The 25,609-nt window shown below is 56.6% G+C and overlaps 2 protein-coding genes across 6 annotated transcripts in view; both read left to right on the top strand.

Annotated features, from left to right (window-relative positions):
- Positions 1-16,724, top strand: part of KCNN1 (potassium calcium-activated channel subfamily N member 1) — a 31,166-nt gene extending 14,442 nt beyond the window's left edge. For all 4 annotated transcript variants that reach the window (XM_072786778.1, XM_072786775.1, XM_072786776.1 and 1 more), the window contains 6 exons: positions 1,431-1,849; positions 4,678-4,819; positions 8,123-8,233; positions 8,836-8,963; positions 13,822-13,891; positions 16,123-16,724. In XM_072786778.1, coding sequence (XP_072642879.1) covers positions 1,431-1,849; positions 4,678-4,819; positions 8,123-8,233; positions 8,836-8,963; positions 13,822-13,891; positions 16,123-16,377 — 1,125 coding nt within the window. In that variant the 3' untranslated portion in view covers positions 16,378-16,724. The remainder of the gene's footprint in view (positions 1-1,430; positions 1,850-4,677; positions 4,820-8,122; positions 8,234-8,835; positions 8,964-13,821; positions 13,892-16,122) is intronic.
- A 1,552-nt stretch (positions 16,725-18,276) lies between these two features.
- Positions 18,277-24,800, top strand: ARRDC2 (arrestin domain containing 2). Of its 2 annotated transcripts, none has more exons than XM_072786774.1 (8): positions 18,277-18,550; positions 21,468-21,534; positions 21,758-21,905; positions 22,427-22,529; positions 22,618-22,874; positions 22,953-23,115; positions 23,365-23,522; positions 23,729-24,800. In XM_072786774.1, the coding sequence occupies exons 1-8, from the start codon at positions 18,292-18,294 to the stop codon at positions 23,780-23,782; spliced, it is 1,209 nt and encodes a 402-aa protein (XP_072642875.1). In that variant the 5' UTR covers positions 18,277-18,291; the 3' UTR covers positions 23,783-24,800. The 2 variants fall into 2 exon arrangements, with proteins under 2 accessions (XP_072642875.1, XP_072642874.1); XM_072786773.1 differs by lacking the exon at positions 18,277-18,550 and adding an exon at positions 18,776-21,367.
- The last annotated feature ends 809 nt before the right edge of the window (positions 24,801-25,609 follow it).

Here is a 25,609-nt window from a genome sequence, read left to right as displayed (position 1 = left end):
AACCAAACAGCAGAAATAACCCAAAGCAGGTGGTGCATGTCCTGTGTCCTACAATGAAATAGGATTCAACCCTTAAAAAACGAAGCCCTGGGGCGCCTGGCTGAGTCAGTTAAGCATCTGTCTGACTCTTGGCTTCAACTCAGGTCTTGATCTCAGGGTCATGAGATCGAGCCCTGAGTTGGGCTCTGTGCTCAGTGTGAAGTCAGCTTGAGATTATTCCCTCCTTCCTCCCCCGCTGCCCCCTGCCCTGCTCGAGAATAATCGTCTTGGGCTCTGGGGACATCTGGGTGGCTCAGCGGTTGAGCGGTTGAGCGGCTGTCTTTGGCTCAGGGCGTGATCCCACGGTCCAGGATTGAAGTCCCACACTGGGCAATCTATCCCACTTCTCCCTCTGCCTATGTCTCTATCTCTCTTTCTCTCTGTGTCTCTTATGAATAAATAAATAAAATCTTTTAAAAAAAGAATCTTGGGCTCTGTGCTCTAGCTTCCGAACCCCCTGGGTTGGCAGTGTTACCCCCTTGGCTCTGGGTGGTGACCTTTTATGACTGCCTTCTTCAACTCAGTATGTTTTCAAAAGGTTCTTCCGAGTGGTAGGAAGTATCAGAGCTCATTCCTTTTTTTTTTTTTTTTTTTTTTTTTAAAGATTTTATTGATATGTGGTGCCTGGGTAGCTCAATCAGTTAAGCGACTGCCATTGGCTCAGGTGGTCCTGAGATCGAACGCTACATCGAGCTCCCTGCTCCGTCCCCACTGAAGCCTGCTTCTTCCTCTCTCTCTTCTGCTCCCCCTGCTGTGCTCTCTCGCTCTCTCTGTGTCAGATAAATAAAATCGTTTTAAAAAAAAGATTTTATTTATTCATTTGAGAGAGAGAATTGGGGGGAGGGGCAGAGAGATGGAGAGTCTCCGGCAGACCTTGCATCCAGCGCAGAGCCTGAGGCAGGGCTCTATCTCACGACCCTGCCATCATGACCTGAACCAAAATTAAGAGTCAGATGCTTAACCACCTGAGCCATCAGGTGCCCCTGGGTGGCTAATAATATTCCATTGTGTGGAAAGACCTCATTTTGGTAACCCATTCATTCATAGATGAACAGTTGGGTGGCTTCCACTCTTGGCAATTGTTCGTGTACAGGGATTTGTTCCCATGCCTGTTTTCATTTCTCTTGCATATATGCCTCGGAGTGAGATTGCTGGGTCATTGGTCACTCTGTGTTTTTCTTTTTCCAGAATGCCTGTTCCACATTTAATTGGAATTGTGGCTAACCCCCCCAAACTAGGGAGTTTCGCATCTGAGGCCGTGTTTCTCATAAAAGCAAAGCCGGTGGGGCTGGGGTGGGGGTGGGGGTGGTTCTTGGGCTGGGGTCTCGTGGTGGGGGGCAGAGGCACGAGTACGAGACCCACCACCACTGCCTGTCCCCCACCCCCCGCAGCTGTTCATGGTGGACAACGGGGCGGATGACTGGCGCATCGCCATGACGTGCGAGCGCGTGTTCCTCATCTCTCTGGAGCTAGCCGTGTGCGCCATCCACCCGGTGCCCGGCCACTACCGCTTCACGTGGACGGCCCGCCTGGCCTTCACATACGCGCCGTCGGCAGCCGAGGCCGACGTGGACGTGCTGCTGTCCGTCCCCATGTTCCTGCGCCTCTACCTGTTGGGCCGCGTCATGCTGCTGCACAGCAAGATATTCACGGACGCTTCCAGCCGCAGCATCGGCGCGCTCAACAAGATCACCTTCAACACGCGCTTCGTCATGAAGACGCTCATGACCATCTGCCCCGGCACCGTGCTGCTCGTCTTCAGCATCTCCTCCTGGATCATCGCTGCCTGGACTGTGCGAGTCTGTGAGAGGTATGGTCCTGGCCCCAGTGACCACCTCGCCCACCCCTGGCTCCAGAGCCCCAGGGCTCCCCCGGCCATCAAACCCCCACACCCTATCCCTGGGATAACCCCCCACCCGCACCCACTTCCTGGCCTCAGCCCTCGAGCACAGCGCCCTCATCCCTGGGACTCCAGGGGGTACTCAACCCTTACCTCAATCCACACCCCTCTGGGGCCTTGGCTCTCTCCCCCTGGGTAGGGGGGGGTCTTGTGCTCCTCCACTGCGAGCTGCCAACCTCTGACCTCTGGCCCAGGGCAGTGGAGGCAGCAGGAACAAGATAGCTCCCAACTGCCTGTTTCCCCCCAGTTTAACCTGCTCTCCTTCTGCCCTCTGCCCGCCCCACCGGACTGTAGGGAAAACATGTGAGTCCTACCCTTGGCCAAGCTGTGTGTACAGAGCTGCTGCTGTCCCGCCCGCCAGGAATTTAAGATTAGCTGCCGCAAGGGGAGGGCATAGGGAGGTGAGGTGGGGTGGCTGCCACCAGCCCAGAGTCCCAGCAGGGCCGGGGCAGGCAAGTTTGGAGTCGGGCCGAGGACAGCAGGCGGCAGGCTGCTCTTGGGCCGCGTCCACTGGGCATCCTGGAGGTCCTTGTGTCCAAGGCCGGGGAGGGTTTTGTTTGGGCAGTGGACCTTGGGGGACTTGGACATCTCCTCCCAAGTGTTTAGTGGGTCTGGGATAAATAAAAACCGGCCAGGCCTTTAGTACCCCTCCCTGCATGGGGTTGGTTCTGAACAGCCCTGGAATGTGCAGACCACCAGCCCAGCTTACAGATGAGGAAACAGAGGCTCGGGAGCAAAGGGACACTCCCAAGGCCTGATTCCTGGTCAGCTCTCTGGACCTGCAGGGTGCTTCAGGAAAGGGAGGGTCTCCACTGGGCCTCTCAGAGCATGGGAGTACCTTGCCTCGGAAGGAGCCTCTTCTACCTCATGCCTCGCTGGGCAAGGCCCTGGAAGGGTGTGTGGCAGGTGGTACTGGGACTGGGCTTCCTGGGTGGGGGTGGGGGGTCCCTGGGCTGGACCGGCCTCCCAGGGGCCCCAGTCTTCATCCCTTTAAGCCCCCCTCCATGGTCCTTGCCTCAGCCTGATGTGGGGCTCATAGGGATGAGGGCCCAGCTCTTATTGTCATCGAGCCTACCGTCTCGGGACCTGACAGGGTTTCCTTGGACTCCTGATATACCACCATGCCAGTGTCCACAGCCCACCCCCCGACCCTGTCAGGGCAGGGTCAGGATTGTGTTCTGGGGAGTGAGAGGGGGTATTCCTCATCGGGAGTCCTTGAGGTGCAGTCTGGGTCATTGTAGGGGTCCCCAGGTTGGGGCAGGGAACGGGGCAGGACCGGGGGGGCAGCCAATCCTAAATTCTGAGCTCTCTGATGCTGCTTGAAGCCCCCTCGCCTGCCTCGCTCCGCCCCTGTGGCTCTGTCCCATCCCCACCCTGCCTCCCGCATGCCCCCCACTCCCTGGTCCTAGGTAGTCCCGGGGGTCCCGCAGCCATCACCACAGCTCCAGCCAGGCCCAGGGCTCCCCTCCCCACTGCTGGAGGGCCTCCCTCTCCTCTTGTCCCCTGGGCATGGGGTGCTGGTCTACTGAGAGGGGGAGGTCAGGGAAACTTGGGGCTCAGGTGCCCCAGTGAAAGATGGGGTTCAGTCCCAGCTCCCCTGGAATGGCCATCTGGCCCCCAGGGCTGGGCAGAGACTCCCAAACATCAGACCTGCTGAGGTCTCCATCCCTCCCACCCACCTTTGGGCTTCTGTTGCCTTCCCCTCTCTAGGCCCTGACTCCAGTCCGGTCTGCCTGGAGCAGCTCCCCTGCTCCCCAGTTCCCCTGCCCTGCCACTGCCCACAGAAGAGGGCCCACCTTCTCTGTGCCACCTCAGTTGACCTCTAACCTTGAAACACCCCCCCACACACACACTCAGAGCCTGAGGCGTGGGAAGGAGTCCCCTGGAAAGGGCTCCCTGAGCTGGAGGGGCTTTGCAGGCTGGGGGCAGGGCTGGTGCAGAACCTGGCACTGACCCTGCAGACCCCCAGCCTGGGCTGACCCTAGGTTGACTTGTTTGTGACCCACGTGACCAGGTTCCCAGGGCTGGCTGTGACCAGGGACAAAATCAGGTCCTTTGAGGCCTGCCCCAGACCCAAAGGTTAGCCCTAGGCCTCCCCAGGCTCAGATTAGGGCAACTGGTGCCAACCCAAACATACTGACTTCCCTTTTTCTCCCTAGCCCTGCAGTCCTGCAGTCCTCCAGCGTCCTACGTCCCTAGTAGTCCTCTCCCCACTCCCACCCCCCATGGGGCCCTGCTGGCTGGGGGAGTTCTTCCTGGGGTCTGACCTGAATCCTCACCTCCACTCCCTGCCGCTTCTGGTACCCGTGGCCACCTGTGTCTGCATCTGTCTGTGTGTCTGTCTTTGGGAGAGGGCTCGTGGGCACACGTGTGGACACGTGGACCTACCCTCACTCGGACCGCTCTGCCCCATAGCCAGGGCCTGGGGACAGAGCACAATCTGGGCAGCAGCTTGGGGTCTGAGTGAAGGGAAAATGTTGGAAGGAATCCTGGGAGGGGAGTGTGGGTGCCCTCTGCCCTGTGGTACCCTCGGGAGGGTGCTAACCACCCCCTTCTCCCTGCCCCAGCAGTGGAGCCTTTATTACTTGGAACCCTCAGAGTGATCAACAATTTGCAGTGAGGGTACCCCCACGCTGGTGGAACCAGGGCCCTGGTGTCCCGGTGCTGCTGGGCCCAGGGCTGTGACGAAGGCAGAGAGACCAGTGTGGACTGACTGGGCCTTCCCCGGCTCCCCTCAGGTACCACGACAAGCAGGAAGTGACCAGCAACTTTTTGGGGGCCATGTGGCTCATCTCCATCACCTTCCTCTCCATCGGCTATGGTGACATGGTGCCCCACACCTACTGCGGGAAGGGCGTGTGTCTGCTCACTGGCATCATGGTAAGGGTGGGGGGCCCTTGCATACCCTCTGCTGAAAGGCAGCTCACCCTACTGCGAGCTATAATGCATCAGAGTTCCTCCTTGTGTCATCCTGCCCCTTCGCTTCCCTCCTCCTTACCTCTGCCATGACCTCAGAATCTCCACCATTGGGCTTCCTGGAGGCCTCTCTTCTTGGCTTCTTCCAGCCCTGGGTATGTAGTTCCTGTGGTGCCCACAGGGCTATATGCTGTGGTCCACTCTTAGCACCGAGTTTTCTTTGCCCTTTATTCTCTGCAGCCTGCTGAATTCACACCCTTGGGTCCAGGCCTAAGGGCTTGATGCTTCCATGCCTCAGTTTCCCCAGCTGTAACCAGTGCCCACTTCTGCTCGTTGTAGGGTTCAAGTCTCTTCCTTTATGTGAATGCTGTGAACACCCAATCAACACCCTCTGGGTTGTGCCATCACAGCCCAACTCCCCCCATCCTTGCATGACTTTTGAGGTATCCCAAGCACCCCACGGAGAGCCGCCATGGTGTGAAGTTTGTTTCATGTGACTCAGTGGGCCCTGGCAGCACCCCATCTCCCCAAAGACTCCTCAAGGCCAACTGTGGGTGAGGGTAACCTTTGACATTGGGTATCTCCTTTCCCTGATTCCATCACCAATTTTCCTGCTCATCCCTTCCTTCTGGAACCTTCTTTTTCCAAACTTCCACCTCCTTCACAAACACTTCACCATGTTTTGGATTATGAATTGTTGAATGCACAGTCTCCTACTCCTCTCCCCAGCCCCCAGTGAATAACATGTTCATTTCTGAAACTCAGTGAACACCAGTAGGCCAAAGAAACCAACCTGATCCCACCCCAGGTTCGACCCCAGGCCACTCCTTGGACTGTGTCCTTCCTTTTCTCCACACAGAGAGATGCATTCTTGGGAAAATAAGACACCATCGCCACAAGTTTCCTTTCTTCTCGCAGATGGAGAGGTTGTCTTGTCGTGGCTTTGCCCGTCCTGTTTCATGGCTTGTGGATTGCTCTCAGTTGTCACTATCTCCCAAAGGCCCGTGTCTCCTCTTCACCTTTCATCCCCTCTAAGCTGTTTGGGCATAAACTAGGGGTCCTTGTCCTCTCCCTTGCTTCCACTGGGGCCGTCCTTCTGGCCAAGCTGACATGGCCCCTCTCTGGCAAAATGGCCACACACCAATTTATTACACTATTTTGCAAGAGAGGGGAGGGGAAAAGACTAAAAGATCGGCCACAGTCTAGCCCCCACCACAAGCAAGTAAACTTTACAAACGAACAAAGAAAAGTACTCAGGTAAGGTGAAGTCAAACACAGAAAGCCCAAGATTAGATGGAAAAGCTGAGTTCTGTTCTCTGGAACCTTGGCTTCTGCCAGAAAATGAATTCCTTGTGTGTCCTGCAGCTTACTTGCTGCCTCTGCTCCTGGCGTGCACGCCAACAGTCATGCTTGGGTCAGTCTTGAGCTCGCTCTTTCTTTGAGAGAGAACACAAGCGGGAGGATCAGAGGGAGAGGGACAAGCAGATACCCCACTGAGCTCAGAGCCTGACATGGGGCTCGATCGATCTCAGGACCCTGAAGATCATCACCTGAACTGAAATCAAATTGGTGACTTAACCAGTTGAGCCCCCCAGGCGCCCTGGTCTCAAGCTCTTCTTCTTTTTTTTTTTTTTTTAAGATTTTATTTATTCATGAGAGACACAGAGAGAGAGAGGCAGAGACACAGGCAGAGGGAGGAGCGGGCTCCATGCAGGGAGCCCGATGCAGGACTCGATCCCGGGTCCCCAGGATCATACCCTGGACCGAAGGTGGTGCCAAACCGCCGAGCCACCAGGGCTGCCCTCAAGCTCTTCTGTTAGCTCCCTCCTCTTCCACCCTTGCCCAGGTGTGTCCCCTCCTTCCAGTAATTCAGCAGCTGTGCGTTTGGCTGTTGAACTCCAGGGCATCCTCGTCAGGCCCCCTCTGAGCCCGGTGTCTCTGGCCAGACGTGGTTTCTGTGCTCTTGTGTGGAATTGGCAGATGTCCTTTTCCCTTGTGCATAGTATGCCACGGGAACTTTCCAGCATGTTTCTGTGCCACAGTGGACAGGGCTTTTTCCCGGAACCCATGACAGGGTTTCCTCAGAGGGTAACCTTGAGCATGTCCTGCCCAGGCTGGGCATGTGGGCATCTGTACCTGCCCAGGACTGTCTGATGGTGTCCCTAGCCCTTGCCCAGCCCTCCCCATAAGTGTCTCCCATCCCCAAGCAAGACTGAACTACAGCCCAGGCCCCCTAGGCCCCCAGCCCCCCCAGCCTAGGAGCTGAGCCCAGCCTCTCCCTCTTTCCTTAGAGGTAGCAGCCTGGGGAGGAAGCACCTGGTCGGTAAGGCACCAGGAACTGACTTCAGTGCAGGTGGGGAACACCTGGCCTTGCCTGCTCCTGCCACCTGCCTTGGGCACCTCTGGAGCAGATGACACCTCCCAGATGTTCTAGGCTCCCAGCCCCTACTCCTTTGTGGCAGACTCTGCCTCCCTCCCATGTCCCTTTTTGCTGCCCCTTCTTCCACCTGTCAGCCCTTTCCTCTCTCTTGGGTCCTCACTCCTGCCCTTCTCTCCTAGGCTGCTTGCTCCCTGATAGACGAGCAAGTCCTCTCTGACCTCTTTCACTAGCTGGGAGGTCTGGCTGCCACTTTGGGCACCCTGGGGAATGTGGTTGCATCCAGCAGGGAGCTCACCATGGGGGAGGCATCCTCCCCTTCCCCACCTCCTGGGACCTCCACTTTGCTCTTTCCTACCTGCAAATGCTCCCCCCCACCACCACCAATAGGCAGCCAGCCTGACCCTTCGCTCACACTGCCTTCTCACGCTGCCAGCTGACCCCTCCCTTGAGTGTGGAAAAACATGTCTTCTGGGTCTCTATCCCCAGCACCCAGACCCCAAAGCCTTGATGGAAATGCTTCCAATCCTCACTCCTCCATGGTTGTCAGCCCTGGATGTACCTGCAGATCTTGCCCTATTCTCTCTTTCTCATCTCTGAGCCCCTCTGCCCAATGGAGGAAGAGTGGTCTTACCTACCAGAGCTCTTGGGGGACCAGATAAGCTAATCAGTGGGACACATTCCCCAGACTTTCAACTGATATTAAGCAGGTGGGGCTGGGAGTCAGTGAGCTTAATAACAGGTGGGATCTGCCAACGCTATTATGGGCTTGGAGGGTAAAGGTGAGGGTGGAATCAGGGCATGCTTCCTGGAGGATGGAGGGTGTCCTCTCTGCGGCCTGGGACTACGTGAGGCAAGACACTGATGTGTTCCTCATCCTCTGCATGCAGGGGGCCGGCTGCACAGCACTCGTGGTGGCCGTGGTGGCCCGGAAACTGGAGCTCACCAAGGCAGAGAAACATGTGCACAACTTCATGATGGACACTCAGCTCACCAAGCGGGTAAAGACCTCCCTCACGGCCGCACCCCCCCTCCCCAGTCCTCAAGAGTAGAGCCTCCCCACTTTACTCCTGAATACACTGGGCATGTCCACATGCCCACAGGTCGTTGCACTGCCTTGTGCCCTGTTGCCCATGTGAATGCTCATGAGCCATGCACAGAGAGATGGCAATGGCCCCAGGTGGCCACCTCTGTGCCCAGTCATAGCCCCACCCTGAACCACACAGCAAGAGGCAGGCATCTTGGGGCCAGGCAGGCCTCCAGGTACAATATATAAGCTGTCTGATCTTGGCAGGTTGCATTCTCTGTGCCTCAGTTTCCCCATGTATAAAGTGAGAGAGATATCAACATCTGTAAATTCATTGATTTAACATTTGTAGGGTGTATAACAAGGGTCTGGCCTGTACTGAATGATAGAAATGACATACATGCACACACACACAGATTCATAGAGCACAGATGTGGACATGTAAATATGGCCGTGCCTTACAGGCCCAAGACCCCAGAGGGGCATTTCCAGGAGTTTCTAAGAGTTTCTGGAAGTTTCCAGAACTGTCTACAGTTTTGTGCCTACCTTACGGAATTGTTCTTTTTCGGGCCCCAGGTAAAAAATGCCGCTGCTAACGTTCTCAGGGAGACGTGGCTCATCTACAAACACACCAGGCTGGTAAAGAAGCCAGACCACGCCCGGGTTCGGAAACACCAGCGTAAGTTCCTCCAAGCCATCCATCAGTAAGTCCAGCACCTTTCCCACTCACGTTTCTGTGTCCACCTGGTGCGGAGGCAGCTGTGGTCCTCAGGAGGAGGCTACAGGCCAGGCCAGACAGCTCAGTGTGGCTTCGTCATGGCCCCTCCCATTCTGGGTGGTCAGTTGGTTGGGGCTTGCAGCCTCTGTGCTGGGTGGGATGGTCAGAAGGAGGCAAGAGATGGGCCCAGCTATTATCCAGGGCAATCACCTTTTGATAAGTTAGGCAACCCACACAACATAAATGGCAAGAAGCATATTTTATTCTCCAAAATAGCCAAAATTATTTTACCTTTTAGATGTTAAGCAATGCAATTTCCCTCTTTTGCTTTGGCTGCCAGAAAGCTCAGAATTAACTTTGTGTCCTGATTCATGTGATCATGTGGGGTAATTGGAAATTACTTGATTTCCTCTCTTGTCCCTTTGCCCTGAAAATTATTTAATCAAGTAGTTCTCATCCTTGGCTGGAATCACCCACAGGGCTTTAAAAATTCTATAGGCTGCACGTAATGCCAGTTAGCACAGACAGACTCTGGAATGCACCTTGGCTTTAAGTTTAAGTTCCTCAGGTGAGTCCAGTGTGCAGCCAAAGTTGGCAAAATTTTCCTATAAAGGGCCAGAGAGTAAATATTTGAGGCTTTGTGGACCAGACAGTCTGTCATAACTACTCTACTCTGCTGTTGTAGCAGGATTGCAGTGAAGAGGAATGGGTGGATCATGCTCTAATAAAACTTTATTTTCCCAAATAGGCAACTAGCCAGATTTGGGCTATGCCAGGCTCTAATATGTCAATCACTGTCCATTAGAAATACCATGTAAACCACTACATAATTTAAAGTTTCCTAGTAGCCACATTTAAAAAAAAAAAAGTAAAAGAAAACAAATGACACAAATTTTAATATATTTATTTAATATATGGAAAATATTATTTTAACATGGTTAATATAAAAATCAGTAATGAGATATTCTAGAAAGTTTTGGCACTAAATCCTCAAAGCCTATTGTGTATTTTACATTTACAGCCCATTTTTATTCGGACCAGCTACATTTCAAGGCTCAGCAGCCACATATAGAATGTATGGGACAGCACCCAGTCTAGAATTTAAACAGCTCCAAATCCTGTGGAGTGTGGCACTTTTAGTTTATATTTACAATCGAGTCATGTGGTACCTGACTTAAAATTGCAAACAACAGAAAAAAAATGTATTTAGGCACTTCTCAGAATGAGCCCATGGATTCTCATCTCTCACTTTGTGAGAAAACCTATTCACTATTGGGCTCCCCTAAGAAAATCAGATGTTCCCTGCCTGAAGAGCTCCCAGGCCAGACACAGGGACCAGTGAGTCACAAAGTGAAGTGAATAGTGTTCAGTCTGAACTAGTCCAGCAGGAAGGCTGCTGATTCAGCCGTGGAGAAAAGAGACAAGAGGCAGCATGGAGAACCCCAGTGTGAGTGGCGGAATTAGGGAGGTTGGGCTGGAGGAGAGTTTAGGGTTGTGGCTGGGGCAGCCCAGCTCCCGGGGTGCCAGAAGGTAAAGGAGTGAGCCCATGAGGAGACCAGCCCACAGGAGAGGAAGCTCAGCCAGCTGGACTTCAACTTTTGAATCCTGTTAAATAATCTTTGCCTCAGCTTTATCGATGTATAATTGACATGTAGTCAACTGTATCTACTTAAAATGTACAGTCTGGTCAGTGTTAACATAGGTACATACCCATGAGATAATTACCACAGTCAAGATAAAAAACAGATCCGTTGCCCCCAGTTTCCTGGGGCTCTTAACAGTCTGTCTTTTAGCTGGAGAATTTAGTCCATTTACAGTTATTGTGTTTACTATTATAATTGGATTGGTTTCAAATATTAAGTCTCTATATCAGAAGACTGCAAGGAGATCTAAATGAGAGATCTAAATGAGATGATATGCAGGAATGCCCAGCACAGTCCCTGGCACAGAACTTGCACTAGTGACACATGGTGGACCGACTCCCAACCCCTACTCCTGCTTCTGCTTCCACCATCATCTAAAAAGCAGAGAGAGGAGCTGGTACCACACTTACTCAGTCTCACTGTGTCCCGGTCTTAGTCCTCACAAGACCCTAAGGCCCATGAGGACAGAGACCCCTCACTTATTGATGCTCGTACAGTTGTTCACTGACCACTGGGACCCAGGCTGCTGTCTGCCACTGACTGTGGGGCCTGGGCAAGTGACTGTGCTATTCCAAGCTTCATTTCCCTAAAGTGGAGACAGTGGTAATTATAATTAATGTGCCTTTTCTCCAGGGATGAGGTGTGGATCGAACACAACTGGGGTTTCAACTATGCCTACCTGCCATACAGTGTTTTCTAAACATGGGAACTATCAGTGTTGCCATTTCCACCCTTCATATGTTCATTTGGTGATTGCTCTGGCATTTCCTGTGCCAGCTTGTGTGCCAGGCATGGGGGACACAGATGTGGCCCTGCCCTGGACTTTGCCCCAATGGGTGTTCCAGACGGTTGTTGGGGGTAAGTGGGAAGATGAGAGGAGAGCCAGGTTTGTGGAGAATGTACCAGCTCTGTGAGTTACCTGTGTCCCTTTGTTCTGGGGCAAGACTGCCCCACTCTTTTTTTTTTTTTTTTTTTAGGACTGCCCCACTCTTATATATTGATTCATCTATCTATTCATCTCTTTATTTATATATTTTAAGATTTTATTTTTAAGTAACCTCTACACCCAACATGGGGCTCAAACTCACAACCCCGAGATCAAGAGTCACATGCTCCACTGACTGAGCCAGCCAGGTGCCCCTCACTCATTCTTAGGTCCCCCTAAACCTACTCCCTTCCCAGCCAAAAGAAAAAAAAGGTGCCCTGTAAAGCTGATAAAATCAAAGAAGTTTGAACTAGGGCCTGAAGGGTGGTTGGAATTTGGTTAAGAAACCAAAAGGTGGGTAGGCATACCAAGGATTGTCCACAGTTTGGGCAATGGTGGGAAGGTAGGAATGAGCATGGTGCTAGGGAGACCGGAGGTCTGATATGCAACCATGAGGGAGCCATGGCATATTCTTGAGCTGGGGAGTCTCCATGCCAGGAGCACTGTATGAGCAGCCACTGAAAAGGAAGAAATGGTCTCAGGACGGATTGAGGAGCATAGCATGGGTTTGGAAAGTATATGAATTTGCTGGGGATGCAAAGTACCACAAAGTGGCTGATTTAAAACAGCAAATTTTATGATCTTCCTGTTCCAGAGTTCAGAAGTAGAAAACCAATGAGTTAGCAAGACTGTTTTCCATCTGAAAGCACTAGGGGAAGATCTGGTCCAGGCCTCTTTCCTAGTTTCTGGCAGCCTCGGGTGGTCCTTGGCTTCTAGATATGTCATTCTAATCCCTTATCTTCACATGGCCACCTCCCTGTGTCTTCTCATCCCTCCCTCTGTGCATGTCTGTGTCCAAATATCCCCCTTTTTATTAGGACACCCATCCTTGCATTCAGGCCCACCCCGAAGACCTCCTCTTGATTAAATCTAGAAAGACCCTATTTCCAAATAAGGTCACATTCTGAGAAACTGGGTGAGGGGGTAAGGCTTCAAGATACCTTTCTGGCGGAACCCTGTTCAATGCATAACATGGAAGGTTGCCAAGACATCAAGACCAAGTTCCCCGCTAAAGGCATTCCTGAGCTTGGCAGGCCTCTACCCGCACTCCGGGGCAGCCTCACACCCCCAGGGCTGGAGTGTTTGCGTCCACCGCATTTCTCCAGACCGAGGGCTTGGTCCTATCAGGGATCCCGGAAGTACCCAGCATGGGTGGGCCCTAAGGGGCTTCCCTGAGCATCTGTCACATGTGGGCACGCAGAGATGGAGTTTGGACCAGTGGAGAGGAGTCCTATCTGGTATAGTTTCCCTAGGCTAGTTTAACAACACAAGGGATGGAGATGAGGGACAAGGACACTCTGTGGCCAATTCCCCACCCTCCTACCCACAGGCAGCTGTTGGGAGGCCCAGGTGCAGAGGCTAAGTGGCAGGTACCGGTTCAAATCCTGCTGGAGTGCTGGTGGGCACTGGCTTTGCCTCTCTGAGCCTCATTCTCCCTCTTGGGAAACATCACGGGCAGAGTTCTCTGGACTGAAGGCCACCTCTGGGGCCAGGTGCCCGGCACAGACTAGAATACAATGGGACCACAGGGTGAAAGCAGCCGCATTTGCTGAGTGGGCACTACTGGAGGGAGTCCAAAAGAAGAAATGCATCCCCAAGGGGCTGGCATTGCCCCCTCAGCCACACAGGGCCCCCAGCCTGGTCCTGGGGTTGTGCATGCGGGAGGCGGACAGGGTTGGGCACATGCCACCCAGTTGCACTGAGATTAAAATTGCCTTGTGATTTCTCTCTGCTCTGCCGGGTCCTGCCAGAGCTCAGAAGTAAGTGTCTTCCTGGGGGCGCAGGGTGCATGGTGGTCCTGGGGCAGGGCACACCCCCAGGGCAGCTTGTGGAGCACTGCCCCTGGCCTCAGGACCTCAGGAGGTGGCCAGGGCTTGTATCCACCCTGCAGGCCTGTGAAGTCTTCACTTGGGCTGGAGGGAGGCGGGGGGGGGGGGGGGGGGGGCGTGCAGGTCCAAGTTCCCAGGACATCCTGAATCAGGCCACTTAGATGTGGCCAGAAGGTGGACACTGGGAGACAGCTTAACCACCCCCCAGACCCTGCCCCCTGCTGTGTGCTAGGAGGGAATGGGCTGCATGGGGCCTGACCCTAATTCCCACCTCATGCCCCCTCCACACGTCCCACAAGGCCACCTCAGGCAGGGTGGGTGCATGAAGGACCCCACTCCTCTACAGCCTCCACCCAGCCCCTACCCACCCTCCCACCTGTCCTCCAGGCTCCGGAGTGTGAAGATTGAGCAGGGGAAGCTGAATGACCAGGCCAACACGCTCGCCGACCTGGCCAAGGTCAGTAGGGCCGGGCTGGGTGGGGGGTTCCCTGGGGCCAGCAGAGGCTGGTCAGGCCCCCACAGGAGGATAGGGGGTGTTCAATAAAGAGAGATGCTAGGAATCTATATCTACATGTAGACCACTTTTTAACTTTGGCAGCTATTTTATTTTTTTTAAATAGTATCTAATAAAATAGCTTAATTCAGAATATCTAATTAGTGGGCTAAACTGATAAAGTACCCTTTTGTTTTATTTTATTTTTTTAGGCATATCTACATAGAGGCTTTAAAATTGGAGAGAAAACAAGATTCTTTTTGGATATATGGATACAAATTCAAATGATAGCATTAGCAGAAAGCTTATTTGTGCAGCAGTTAAATATCTTTCAGGAAATTAAAGTTGGCTGCAGGAGCTCTCTAAGACCAGTTTCTGGAATCTCTCTGTTGGTTTCATTGTCAAGCCCGACCCTGTTCCCCGCTTTTTATTCATCCACTACAAGATGGGACAGGTGACCCATCTTTAGCCAGGCAAGCTCTTAGAATATCTGCCACGTGATTCTGAGCTCCCTTCTGAGCAGCAGCAAACCTTTCACGAATGGTTCACATGTGAACTCGGCTCACTGGCTCCAACCCATAATCAGTTAATTAGTCTGAGGTTAATTTAATATTATCTTTGGAAGATGTTAAGTCCTATTCTCCTTCTTATACCCAGAGCGTTTTGGACTCATTCTCTTCATCATTATCAAGAGAATGCAGTATGATATTAACCTACATATATTTAATTTGGAAAGAAACATTATAGATAGGGGGAAAAAAAAACCATATTGTAGAGCCCTGAAGAAATCACTTGGTGGTAGCAAGAACATAATCCTAAGAGCATACAGAAACCCTTGCCAAACTAATTTGATGTCCTATGAGATTATAGCTAGAAATACATACGAAATGCCTTTGAAAAGCTCAGGTACTAGTTATTATAATTGGGATTATCCATATCGCACTTCCTTCCATTAGTATAGATGATTGAAGTTTGAATTTTTCAGAGTTATTTAAACCTCTCAATCATGGTAGTATAGTCCTCTCCGTACATTTAACAAAGCCTCCTTTGAAGTAAGGCTTTAATTGGATGGGATTATAGGGTTCCTAATTTTTAAAATTTAATAAGGTTAAAATGTTTTCCAGTATTAAACTTTAATGCGCTCCTACCCAACGTCGCTGATTTAATTTGTGTATCTCTGACAAAAGTAAAACGCATATTCTACGTTTTGAAGAATTTAAACCTCAGGCCAGAAAAAAATCATCAGAGACCAGGTGCCTTCAGATGTTCCCCTAGGCCCTGGGGACTGTGGTGCCCTGATGCAGGCCAGGGTGAGGGTCAAGTGACCCTAAGAGGGGACCCGGGAGGACCTACCGAGGCTCAGGCACGGAGGCTGGAAGGCAGAGGCCAGCGGTAGAAGGCGGAAGGCAGCAAGGCGCCGCGCTAGGTGCCTCATCTTGTCCCCCTGCTGGGCAGCGGGAGGCTGGGGGCTCTTTTCCCCTCAGCACCAATCCTCCCACTCAGCGCTGCCTGCCTGGGGGTCCGGTGGACACCCCACTGAGGTTAGAGATGAGGAACAGTGTTCTGTCGCCGTCTGGTGGCGAGAGCGGCGCTGCGCCCAGGTCTGAGTGGCTGCCTCCCCTCCGGGGTCCAACTGGACGTTGGCAGAACCGGCTCCTGCTTGTTGGCTTGTGGGGAGCAGGCGAGGCGGTGGGGATACCTCATCGCCTGTACGACTGTTACAGTCCTTGTTGTGGCTGCTGTGCTCCCCGATCTGTGATTGGGTCAGATCCTTGGACTGGTCACTGCCCCCCTGCCCTGCCCCACCCTGCCGCTGACCCTTGTCCCTCCCCAGTCTAATGTGGGGTGCGGGAGGGACGGTGATTTACAACTGGGCCTCCTCCCCCTCGACCATGTTCCCAGCCTGGAGCAGCGTGAGCCCAGAACCGGCATGCCTTCCCCCACCCCGGGACCACCCCAACCTTCCCCAGGCCTGGGGGTCCCCAGCCTGGCATTCAAGACCTGTCTCTCCTCTCGCCCATTCCCTGTGGTACAGCGAGAGACCTGTGGGGCAGGGGTGTCCTCGCACTTGTCCCCCACTTGGGTCCTTCTTAGTGGCCTCCCACCCAACTGGGGCTGGTCACCCATCTCTCTGTGTGTCTGTCCTCTGCTGTCTCTCACTTGGCCTCTCCTTTCTCTCCCGCTGTCTCCGGCAGACCCAGAATGTCCTGTACGACCTCATGTCCGAGCTGCACGCCCAGCACGAGGAGCTTGAGGCCCGCCTGGCTGCCCTCGAAGGCCGCCTGGATGCCCTGGGCGCCTCCCTGCAGGCCCTGCCCGGCCTCATCGCCCAAGCCATACGCCCGCCCCCACCACCCCTGCCGCCCCGGCCTGGCCTCGGACCCCTGGACCAGGCAGCCCGGAGCCCCCCGTGCCAGTGGCCCCCCATGGCCCCTTCAGACTGTGGGTGACAACCCTGCCTGCCACCGGACCCCTCAATCTTGGCCATCGTGTGGCCGCCACCTCCACGCCATCCAGGAAGCCCTGTACAGCGGCGCCTCTTGGAGTTCAAGGAGCCGAAGCTGAGTCGGGCTGAGCGGACCAGGGCCCTCCCCACCCAGACTGTCTGGGCAGAAGACAGGGCCGGACTGCAGGCGAGGGTAGGGGTGGGCCACCGCCCGCTTCCTCCCTGATTGGAGCTGGGGGAGCCAGGAGCTTCCTTTGGCCCCCGGGCCCCCTGATTCTCCCCAGGCCCCTGGTGGGCATGGAGCAACCAGGAGAGGGGTCCTTGCCTTCTGAATAAAGCAGGACCCACCCAGCTGCCGCCTGTTTTGCATGGCTCTGGGACGTTCATATTCACTGCATGGGAGGGGGCCACCTGACTTCAGGTCCCATGACGGATGTGGGGATCTAGAGCCCATCCCATCACTGTGCTGGCCTGGTAGCCCTCCAAGTCCCAGCTCAGGTGGGCACACCTGAGGTCATCAGTCCCGACTGCTATTGACAGTCCTGGCCTGCAGGAGGCAGCAGATCCTGGGGAGGTCCTTTCCATCCTGGAGTACCCAGTGTGGGCCAAGCTCCAGTGAGGCCATGGGTCATGGTCAGTGGAGAAGGTGACATGTGTGAGGACCATTCAGGCTTCACTGGACATAAGCTGAACAGAGTCCACAATGTAAATGACCACTTCTTCACCAAAACCTGACCAGGGTAGGATGGGGAAACAGGGTCAGAGAAGGAAAGCCACTGCCTGGGGCTCCAGAATGGGGGGGCGGGGGGACGAGTCAGGATTCAAACTCCCGTCTATAGGCCAAAGTGAAAGAGCCTGGACTTGGTGGAGGATGCTCTGTGGGGAAGGGTATGGTGTGATTCAGGGGTTAGAGTGGCCTTGGGGCAGGCTGGAGGGGAAGGATCTGGACTTGAGTAGAATCAGAAAGGTTCCTCCAGGCGTTGGGTTCAGGGTGCTGGGGTGAGGCAGGGGTGGCAGGCACTTGGCAGCGGCTGGGCTCAGCGTAGTAGGGAGACAGAAGCCTGGCTGGGGGGCGGGGGGCGGGGGGGGGGCTAGGTCTGGACGCAGCTGAGAGCCTCAGGCCCTGGCAGTCTCTGATAAAGCTATCAGCCATATGGCTCAAGAGATAACCTGGGCCCTGAGACCAGGAAATGGGGAGGTGCCAGGGGCTCCAGAGCTGTGTTGGGAGTCCTGATTGCCACCACTGGGTGCTTCTGGGTGAAGGCTGCTCCCTATGGGGGGGGGGGCTCAGTTTCCCCATCTGTAAGATCTGGTGTGGGGAACAGCGTACAGTGCCCACCTTTGGGGAGCACCTAGTCTGATGGAGGAGGAGGCACCAAAACCATGTCACAGTCACAAACAGCGACCAGAACCATAAAGAAATAAGGCCCGAGTATGATTAGGGGGCTCTGAGGAAGTGGCATTTGGGCATGGGGGGCAGGTGGGGGGGTGGGAGAGCGGATGTGGGGAAGGGCGTTCCTAGCAGGGGAACCGTCAGTGCAAAGGCCAAGAGGCAAGCCCTGAGCTTGGTGTGTTTGGAAAACGGCCAGGAGGTGGGCGGGAGGGGGAAGCTAGGGCGAAGGTGCCGTAGGCGACAAGTGAAACCACCAGGTAGGCGGGTGCCTCTCCGCGCCGCTCCGGGCCAGCCACATCCGCCCCGCCCGCCCGGCCGCCTCTGACTCAACAGCGCCGACCCTACAAAAACAGGGCCCGCCCCGCGCCGGGTGGCAAAGTCAACAGCGCGGGCACGCGGGCGGCACGTCCCCGGCGGCCCGGGCGCGTCACGGCGGCGGCCGCGGAGGACCAGGAAGTCGGCGGCCGACGAGCCGGCACGAGTTCGCGGGGCCGCGCCGTCCCCGCCGAGCGCCCAGCCCGCGCCATGCGCCCGGGGGGCGTGCGCAGCTTCGCGCTGGAGCTGGCCCGGGGCCCCGGCGGCGCGTACCGCGGCGGGGAGCGGCTGTGCGGCCGGGTGCTGCTGGAGGCGGCGGCGCCGCTGCGGGTCAGGGCGCTCGAGGTGGCGGCACGCGGCGGGGCGGCGACGCACTGGCTCGAGGGCCGAAGCGTGGGCATCAACGCGGTGTCCAGCGACTACGCGGCCGCCGAGACGTACCTGCGGCGGCGGCAGCTGCTGCTCCGAGGTGAGCCGCTCGCTCCGCACTCCGCAGCCGGGATCCCCCGGCGCCCGCTCCCCGGGGCCGGGAGACTTTGGGACTTTCGCCTTAGACGCTGTGCGGTGTCGGTGACCCCTCTTAAGTGAAGACCTTCTCTCCGGGGCCTGGACCCGCCCGCCAGGACACCCACCCACCCACCCACCTCCCTCTCTCCTTCCCTCCCTCCCAAACTCTCTTTCCCAGGAACCCCTCTCGGGGTCTGGGCGACCCCCTTTTCAAGGCCGGGAAGCCCTCCACCCAAAGGCAGGGACCCCCCCCAACCCGACCCAGAGTCTGAAGAACCCCTGGGTAGTCAGGACATCCTCCACTCTGAATCCAAGGATCCGCCCTTAACTCCAGACCTGGGGTCCCTTTTTTCCCAAAGAAGACCCCCCATCTCCCGTTCTACTAGTGCCTCCTCCCTCAGTTTACCTCTAGTGTTTGCAGGAATGAGCTCACACCTGGGTGGGTGGGGAGTTCTGGTGGTGGTTGCAGGTCCCTGTGCATCCCCGGGAGGGAGGAGACTTGGGGTGGGGTGGGATCAGGCTGAGAAGACTCCCAGCTGGCTCCCAGCTCTGAGCCTCAGCCCCTCACACCCAGGCCACACAGCCGGTCAGGAGCAGGCCAGGGGTGAGGCTGTGCCTCAGCACTGAGCTGTGTTTGCTGTGGAAGATGTTGGCTCCCGGGGTTGCCTTGCCCCCCCTCCGTCCCCCACCTCAGCTAAGCCGGACTCGTCTGTAAAGTGGGCAGAGGCAGGAGGCAGCTGAGACCTGGTCTCCTGCCCGCGGACTGTACACAGGAGATGCTTTGCCCGCAGCCGTTCGGCCTTAGCCCAGCAGCCCCAGATGTGGGGACTCTCCTTACTAGCTGTGGAAACCCAGCCCTAGAGGGCCCTAGGGCGGGACAGGAAGAGGCCCCCCGAGGCACTTCCTTTCCCCTGAGTCTCAAGGGAAATTGGGGCTGGTTGCACCCAGCTCCCACTCACCACCTGCTTCATTAAGATACTGGGGTGAAGCTTGCAGAACTGCTGTGTAACCTTGGGTGAGGTCCTGCCCCTCTCTGGGCCTCTGGGGAGCCATCTGTGAAAAAGACTCACCACATCCGCCGCCCCCTCTTCTGGGGTTACGGCCTCCAGGGCTCCAGGTGGCCCTGGGAGAAGATAGGAGCCCTTCATTTCAGTCCCACAGTCCCCTTCTCCACGCAGCCTCCCAGGGTGATCGCTGCGTCTATAGCCTCTGCCCCTCCGTTAGGTATTGCTCTGACCCCCATGCTGCTGTGGTCACTCTGACTGCAGGGGACCGTGTCCGGCTATGGCCGCCCCCCACTGAGGGTTCCCAGGGTCGTTCTAAGGCACCTCAAAGGTGGCGTCGCCTTCAGGGTAGGGGGTGGGTTGGAGCAGCTGTGCATCTTGCTGCCACCAGAGGGCGCCGGCGCCCTGCAGACCGCGACTAGGAAAAGTTCATTGAGGTTCTCGGAGTAAACTGAGGCCCAGAGAGGAGGACAAACCGTCTGGAGGGCTCGCTGCAGCCCTGGCCCTCGGGGTTCCTGGGACGTCCCCTCCACTTGCATCTATCTGCGAGGGGACTGAGGCTAGGGGGTGCCAACAGCCGGCCCAAGGGCTACGCCGGGGCGCGGGGGGCTTGTAGGAGTTTGCTGGGGCCTCAAGTTGCGACAGGAACATGGGCTGGTGGGAACAGCTTGGGCAAAAGCGCTGAGGGAGCCTGGGTGGCGGCATGTGGGGAGTGGGTTGATGACCTGGGAGCCAGGCTCTCGGGGGGAGGGGGATGCCCGATGCCCGAGCACGGTTGTCTACAAACCACAAACGTGGAACCTTAGGTTCCAGAGGTTGTCACTAGCCCGGGGTCACCCAGCTGAGCGGGATTCGAATCACAGGCAGGGGGCAGGGGCGCCCAAGCAGAAGCAGGCCCTACCTACTTCCTCCTCCTTCCCCATCGCTTAGAGGGGGGTAACTGACGCCCAGGGTGGCCCTAGGCTCTCAGGGCCCCAGTGGGGCCGGGCCATCCCCCAGCCTTCCTGCTCGGGGCAGAACATGCCTTGGGTCAGATCTGCAAGTGGTGACCCGCTGATGATTAAACCTAGTGGCAAAATGCTCTAGCTGGGTGACCTCAAGCCCGGGGCCCGCCTCCGGCCCTAAGCTTCCCCACTGTAGCCCCGAGGGTCCCCGAGAGACCGGTACTGGACCGCGACGCTTCGGTTTCACTCTGGGGCCCACCAGGGCAGAGGGCACTTGGGGGTTTGTTATTTTGCTCCACGCCTGGGCGGAGCCCCGCCCCTCGCCGCGCATTGGCGTATTCCTCTCTGGGGGCGGGGCCCGCGCGTCGCCCCGCCCCGCCCGCCGTATAAAGGCAGCGCCGGCGCAGGGCGCGCAGGAATTTTTGACCTGGTCGGCAAGTGCGCCTGCGCGCCCCGGGCAGGTTCGCGTTCCGAGGCTGTAGCCTCCGCACCTCGTACCGCCGCGTCGCGGGTTCGAGGCCAAGGTCTGGGCGTCGCGGGTTCGCATCCCGGGCGCGATGCTGTTCGACAAGGTGAAGGCGTTCGTGGTGCAGCTGGATGGCGCGAGCGCGGGCGCCGAGCCGGTTTTCAGCGGCGGCCAGGCCGTCGCGGGCCGGGTCCTGCTGGAGCTGGCGGGCCCGGCGCGCGTGGGCGCCCTGAAGCTGCGCGCCCGGGGCCGCGCCCACGTGCACTGGACCGAGTCGCGCAGCGCGGGCTCCAGCACCGCGTACACGCAGAGCTACAGCGAGCGTGTGGAGGTCGTGAGCCACCGTGCCACGCTACTCGCGCCAGGTACGGGCCGGCTACCCGGCTACCCGACGCGGCGCACGTGCCCCGCGCTCCTGGAACTCCGGGCGGCAGCTCAACCTCCCCCTCTTGCTCCTACCTGCAGACACCGGGGAGACCACGACGCTGCCTGCGGGTCGCCACGAATTCCCGTTCAGCTTCCAGCTGCCTCCGTAAGTCCTGCATCTGGGGCGCAGAATTGTGGGGGATTCCCTAAGCCTGCAGCCCCTTTCAGGTTTAGGGCTCCATAGCTGGGTATGTGGGGACCCTCTTGACCCCAAGGGGAGGGAGGTCCTTAGTGTCTCTTTCATCCTCCTAAGTCTCTGGGACCACCCCTCAGCTGCGAGTGTCTGTTTCTTGCCCTTTGAAGTCTCCTCCTTCCACCCCCACCCCCAGGACCCTGGTAACATCATTCGAGGGTAAGCATGGCAGTGTCCGCTACTGCATCAAGGCCACCCTGCACCGGCCCTGGGTCCCTGCCCGCCGGGCGAGGAAGGTGTTTACTGTCATTGAGCCTGTGGACATCAACACCCCTGCCCTGCTGGTGAGTGGCTGCCCCCAGGGGAGGTGGGGGCCTGGCTACCGGGTGACCCCAACTGGCTCCTCAGTCCTTCACTTCCTCACAAAGTGGGAATCACAGCTGGGCCCTGGCAGGGAGGGAGGGAGGGAGGCAGGCAGGCAGGCAGGCAGGCAGGAAATGTCCTTGGAGCCCAGGGGAGCTGGGTGCAGATCTCAGCTGCACCCGTTTGCTGGGTGGCTCTGGGCAACTGCCTCACTCTCTCTGAGCCTAGTTCATCTGCAAAATAGGGGACAGCTAGGGCTTGTAATGATAATGGCTGCCGGAGAACTAATTGCACACTGTAGTAATTAGCTTGTTCACTTCATCTTCAGCTTTAAAAGATGGGTTTTACCTGTGGAGTTATTTTACAGACGGTACCTGGTTGTTAAGAAAAAACCAGGAACCCTGCCCCAATTCCTCCCTCAGCTTGGGGTGGTTTGGAAGCTCCAGGGGGTCTGTGGTTTGCACAGAGTGACCTGTTCCTATCCCTTCCTCCAACCCACCAGGCCCCTCAGGCGGGAGCTCTAGAGAAGGTCGCCCGATCCTGGTACAGCAACCGTGGTCTTGTCTCTCTCTCCGCCAAGATCGACCGAAAGGGTTACACGCCAGGTACCAAGCAGGCAGGGTTGGAAAGGGAAGGGTGCCAGCATCAAGGCTGCAGATGGGGAATCTGACGCCCTGCTGCTCCCCACTACAGGTGAGGTCATCCCAGTCTTCGCTGAGATCGACAATGGCTCCACGCGCCCAGTGCTTCCTCGGGCCGCAGTGGTCCAGACGCAGACCTTCATGGCTCGGGGCGCTCGCAAGCAGAAACGAGCAGTGGTGGCCAGTCTCGCCGGCGAGCCTGTGGGTCCTGGGCGGCGGGCGCTGTGGCAGGGCCGCGCGCTGCGGATCCCCCCTGTGGGCCCTTCCATCCTGCACTGCCGGGTGCTACATGTGGACTACTCCCTCAAGGTAGGGCATCCCACTGGTCGGAGGAAGAGGGACGGCCGCATCTGCCTGGGCGCCCTCCCTCATGGTCTGTACCTCCAGGTCTGCGTGGACATCCCTGGCACATCCAAGTTGCTCCTGGAGCTGCCACTGGTCATCGGCACCATCCCCCTGCACCCTTTTGGGAGCCGCTCATCCAGCGTGGGCAGCCACGCCAGCTTCCTGCTGGACTGGGGGCTGGGAGCCCCGCCAGAGCGGCCTGAGGGTGAGCTCAACGTCCTGCAGGGAGCTGGGTGGGTAGAGAGGCGGGTGCTTGGGTGACTTGCCCTCCCCCAGTCTCAATGCCTCCATGCATAAAAATGCACAGTAGTGATTATGCTGGCGGCCACAGGTCCCCCCCAGACTCTCAGCCCACAGCCCCAGAATTGGCACAAGTTCGGCTCCCTGTTCATTGTCCCCGATTCTGGGGCTCCCCTCCTCTACCAGCCTCACCCACTCTGTCTCTCACTTGCAGCCCCTCCCGAGTACTCAGAGGTGGTGGCAGACGGGGAGGTGGCAGCCGTGGGGCAGAGCTCCTTTCCACCACTGCAGGACACTGACTTGAGCTTCGAAGGCCCCTTCTTCGCCTATATCCAGGAATTCCGCTACCGCCCGCCACCCCTGTACTCCGAGGTGAGCTTGGGGGTCCGAGAAGCTCCCAGGCCCTGGGAGCACAGGTGGGGGTGGGACTCAGATGAATTTGGGCTCAAGCCCACCTTGCCCCAACCCCATCGGCTCTGCATGTTGCCCCCTGGCTGAGTGTGGGAGTTGGAGATGATAAGTGGGTTGTTTCTGAGCCTCTGGTGCCCCCTGAGGCTTAATGGGACTGTCTCTCTCAGGAGGATCCAAACCCACCCTCAGAGACCATGAGGCCACGCTGCATGACCTGCTGAGCAAGTGGATACCTCAAGGGATGAGGTCGCCCACATGCTTCCGGCCACATGGAGAGTAGCTGTCTCCAGAGCAGACCAACCGGACGGCATTGAAGTTGGGGAATCCGAGTCTCAGAACAGGGCAGGGCTTTCCAACATCACAGGGGACAGAGGAAGAGCCAGGCGGGAATCTGATTTAGCTGGCCTGGTCCTCACAAGGCAGTGAATGCCCACTGTCGGAATCTGTCTGTCTCCGCTGGCCCGTGAACAGGGCTCGGCAACCCCAGGAGCTTCTAGTCTGGGAGAGATGTAGCCAGACATAAATACTTCCAGTCTCATGGGACCAGAGGAAGAGACCCAGAGCTGGGAGAGTCCAAACAGGAGCAGAGAAGGCTTCCTGGAGCAAAGGGCATTCTAGCTGAGGCCTTGGCATACAAGCGACAGCTCAGCGCGCAGACAAGCAAGAGGAAGAAGTCGGAGAAGGTCAGAGCTGAGTGATATTTGGAGATCACCCCCTTCGTCTTAGAACCGGGGCTCAGAGGGCAAGTGCCTCAGTTGAGGCCACGCGGCAAGGTCCGGCAGGCGAGAGGGCCCAGGAACCGGTGCATTTGGGGAAGCAAGTCCTTGGAACTCTGTGGGACCTGTGGGTGGCAGGGGCAACTGCTCCAGCCTTTGGAAGCCAGAGAGACTCCTGGTCCAGGCCGGGACTGTCTGGGGGCTCCTCCAAGTGCTCCAGGACATGAGACCTGTCTGCATATCATATGACCCAAAAAACCCGGTTCAAAATATTCAGCCAGGCCCTGGGGACAGAGGTCAGCCTGGGGTAACAGAGCAGGGCCAGTGCAGCTCTGGAGACCTCCTGTAGGGAAGGAGGGACAAAGTATGAGGGGGCAGCCGGACCAGCCCCTGGTTGCAGAGTCTCACCCGTGGCTGGGGCGGGGCCCCTGCCTGGGACTCAGCATTTCTGATAAGCCTTAAATTGTTCTCTTTTTTACAGTTTTTGTTTTTGTTTTTTTAAATAAAAGTGTGGGGGAAGAGACTGGGTTTACCGGTTTATTTTCCTCAGCTGCCAAGAAAGCTGAGTGGCCTTGATCTCTGTCTTGGGTCAGGATCTCTAGGGCTGAATTGGCATTCAGGCCAAGGAGGGTTGAGGGGCCCATTGTCCGGAAGGAGAAACGAGGCCCAAGGACGCACGGCAGGGGGCAAAGAGCTCAGGTTGGAGCTCGATCCCGTGCCCCTTCCCTAGCATAGTCACAGAGGCTGGGAGCGTGAACGGGGAAAGGCTTTTGTTTTTAAGACACAATTTGTTTGCCTTCAAGTGAACCGTTTTAAAGCTTCCGGTTTAGTGGGATTTAGTGCATTGACGGTGTTGGGCACTTGTCACCTCCCTCTAGCTCCAGGACACTCTGGGCACCCACTGATTTGCTTTCTGTCTCTGGATTTCCCTGTTCTAGGCGTTTCATATACGTGGGAGCCTACAACACATGGCCTCATTGGTGTCTGGCTTCCACCCAGCTTAAATTTTCACAGGACGTTTCATCCGAGGGTTAGCATGCGTCAATGTTTCGTTCCTTTTTATGGCCAAATAATATTCTGCCGTGTGGACAGATTCCATTTTGATTGTCCCTTCACCCACTTGATAGGCAGTTGGGTCACCCCCACCTTTTGGCGATTGTGACTGGGGCTGCTGTCTGTGGACACGGGCGTACAAGGATTTGTTTGAATGTTCCCTGGGCCTTGAGGCAGCCCTGGTGGCAAGGAGGTTGTGTCTGCTGGAGCAGAAGGTAGAGAAAGTGAGTCAAACAGAGTGAGGCGACTGGGGCAGGGTCTGGAGTCACCACTCAGAAC

The sequence above is a fragment of the Canis lupus genome, chromosome 19 (genome assembly GCF_048164855.1).
Source record: "Canis lupus baileyi chromosome 19, mCanLup2.hap1, whole genome shotgun sequence".
In the NCBI taxonomy this organism is placed as follows: domain Eukaryota; kingdom Metazoa; phylum Chordata; class Mammalia; order Carnivora; family Canidae; genus Canis; species Canis lupus.
The sequence above is the reverse complement of the archived record's forward strand: the minus strand, read 5'-3'. Positions and strand labels throughout refer to the sequence as shown.

Coding starts and splice junctions, on each gene's coding strand:
- ARRDC2 (XM_072786773.1), top strand. CDS start 21,094: ATGCTGTTCGACAAGGTGAAGGCGTTCGTGGTGCAGCTGGATGGCGCG. Junction 21,535..21,757: donor TTCAGCTTCCAGCTGCCTCC/GTAAGTCCTGCA, acceptor CCCCACCCCCAG/GACCCTGGTAACATCATTCG. Junction 23,116..23,364: donor CCCGCCAGAGCGGCCTGAGG/GTGAGCTCAACG, acceptor TCTCACTTGCAG/CCCCTCCCGAGTACTCAGAG.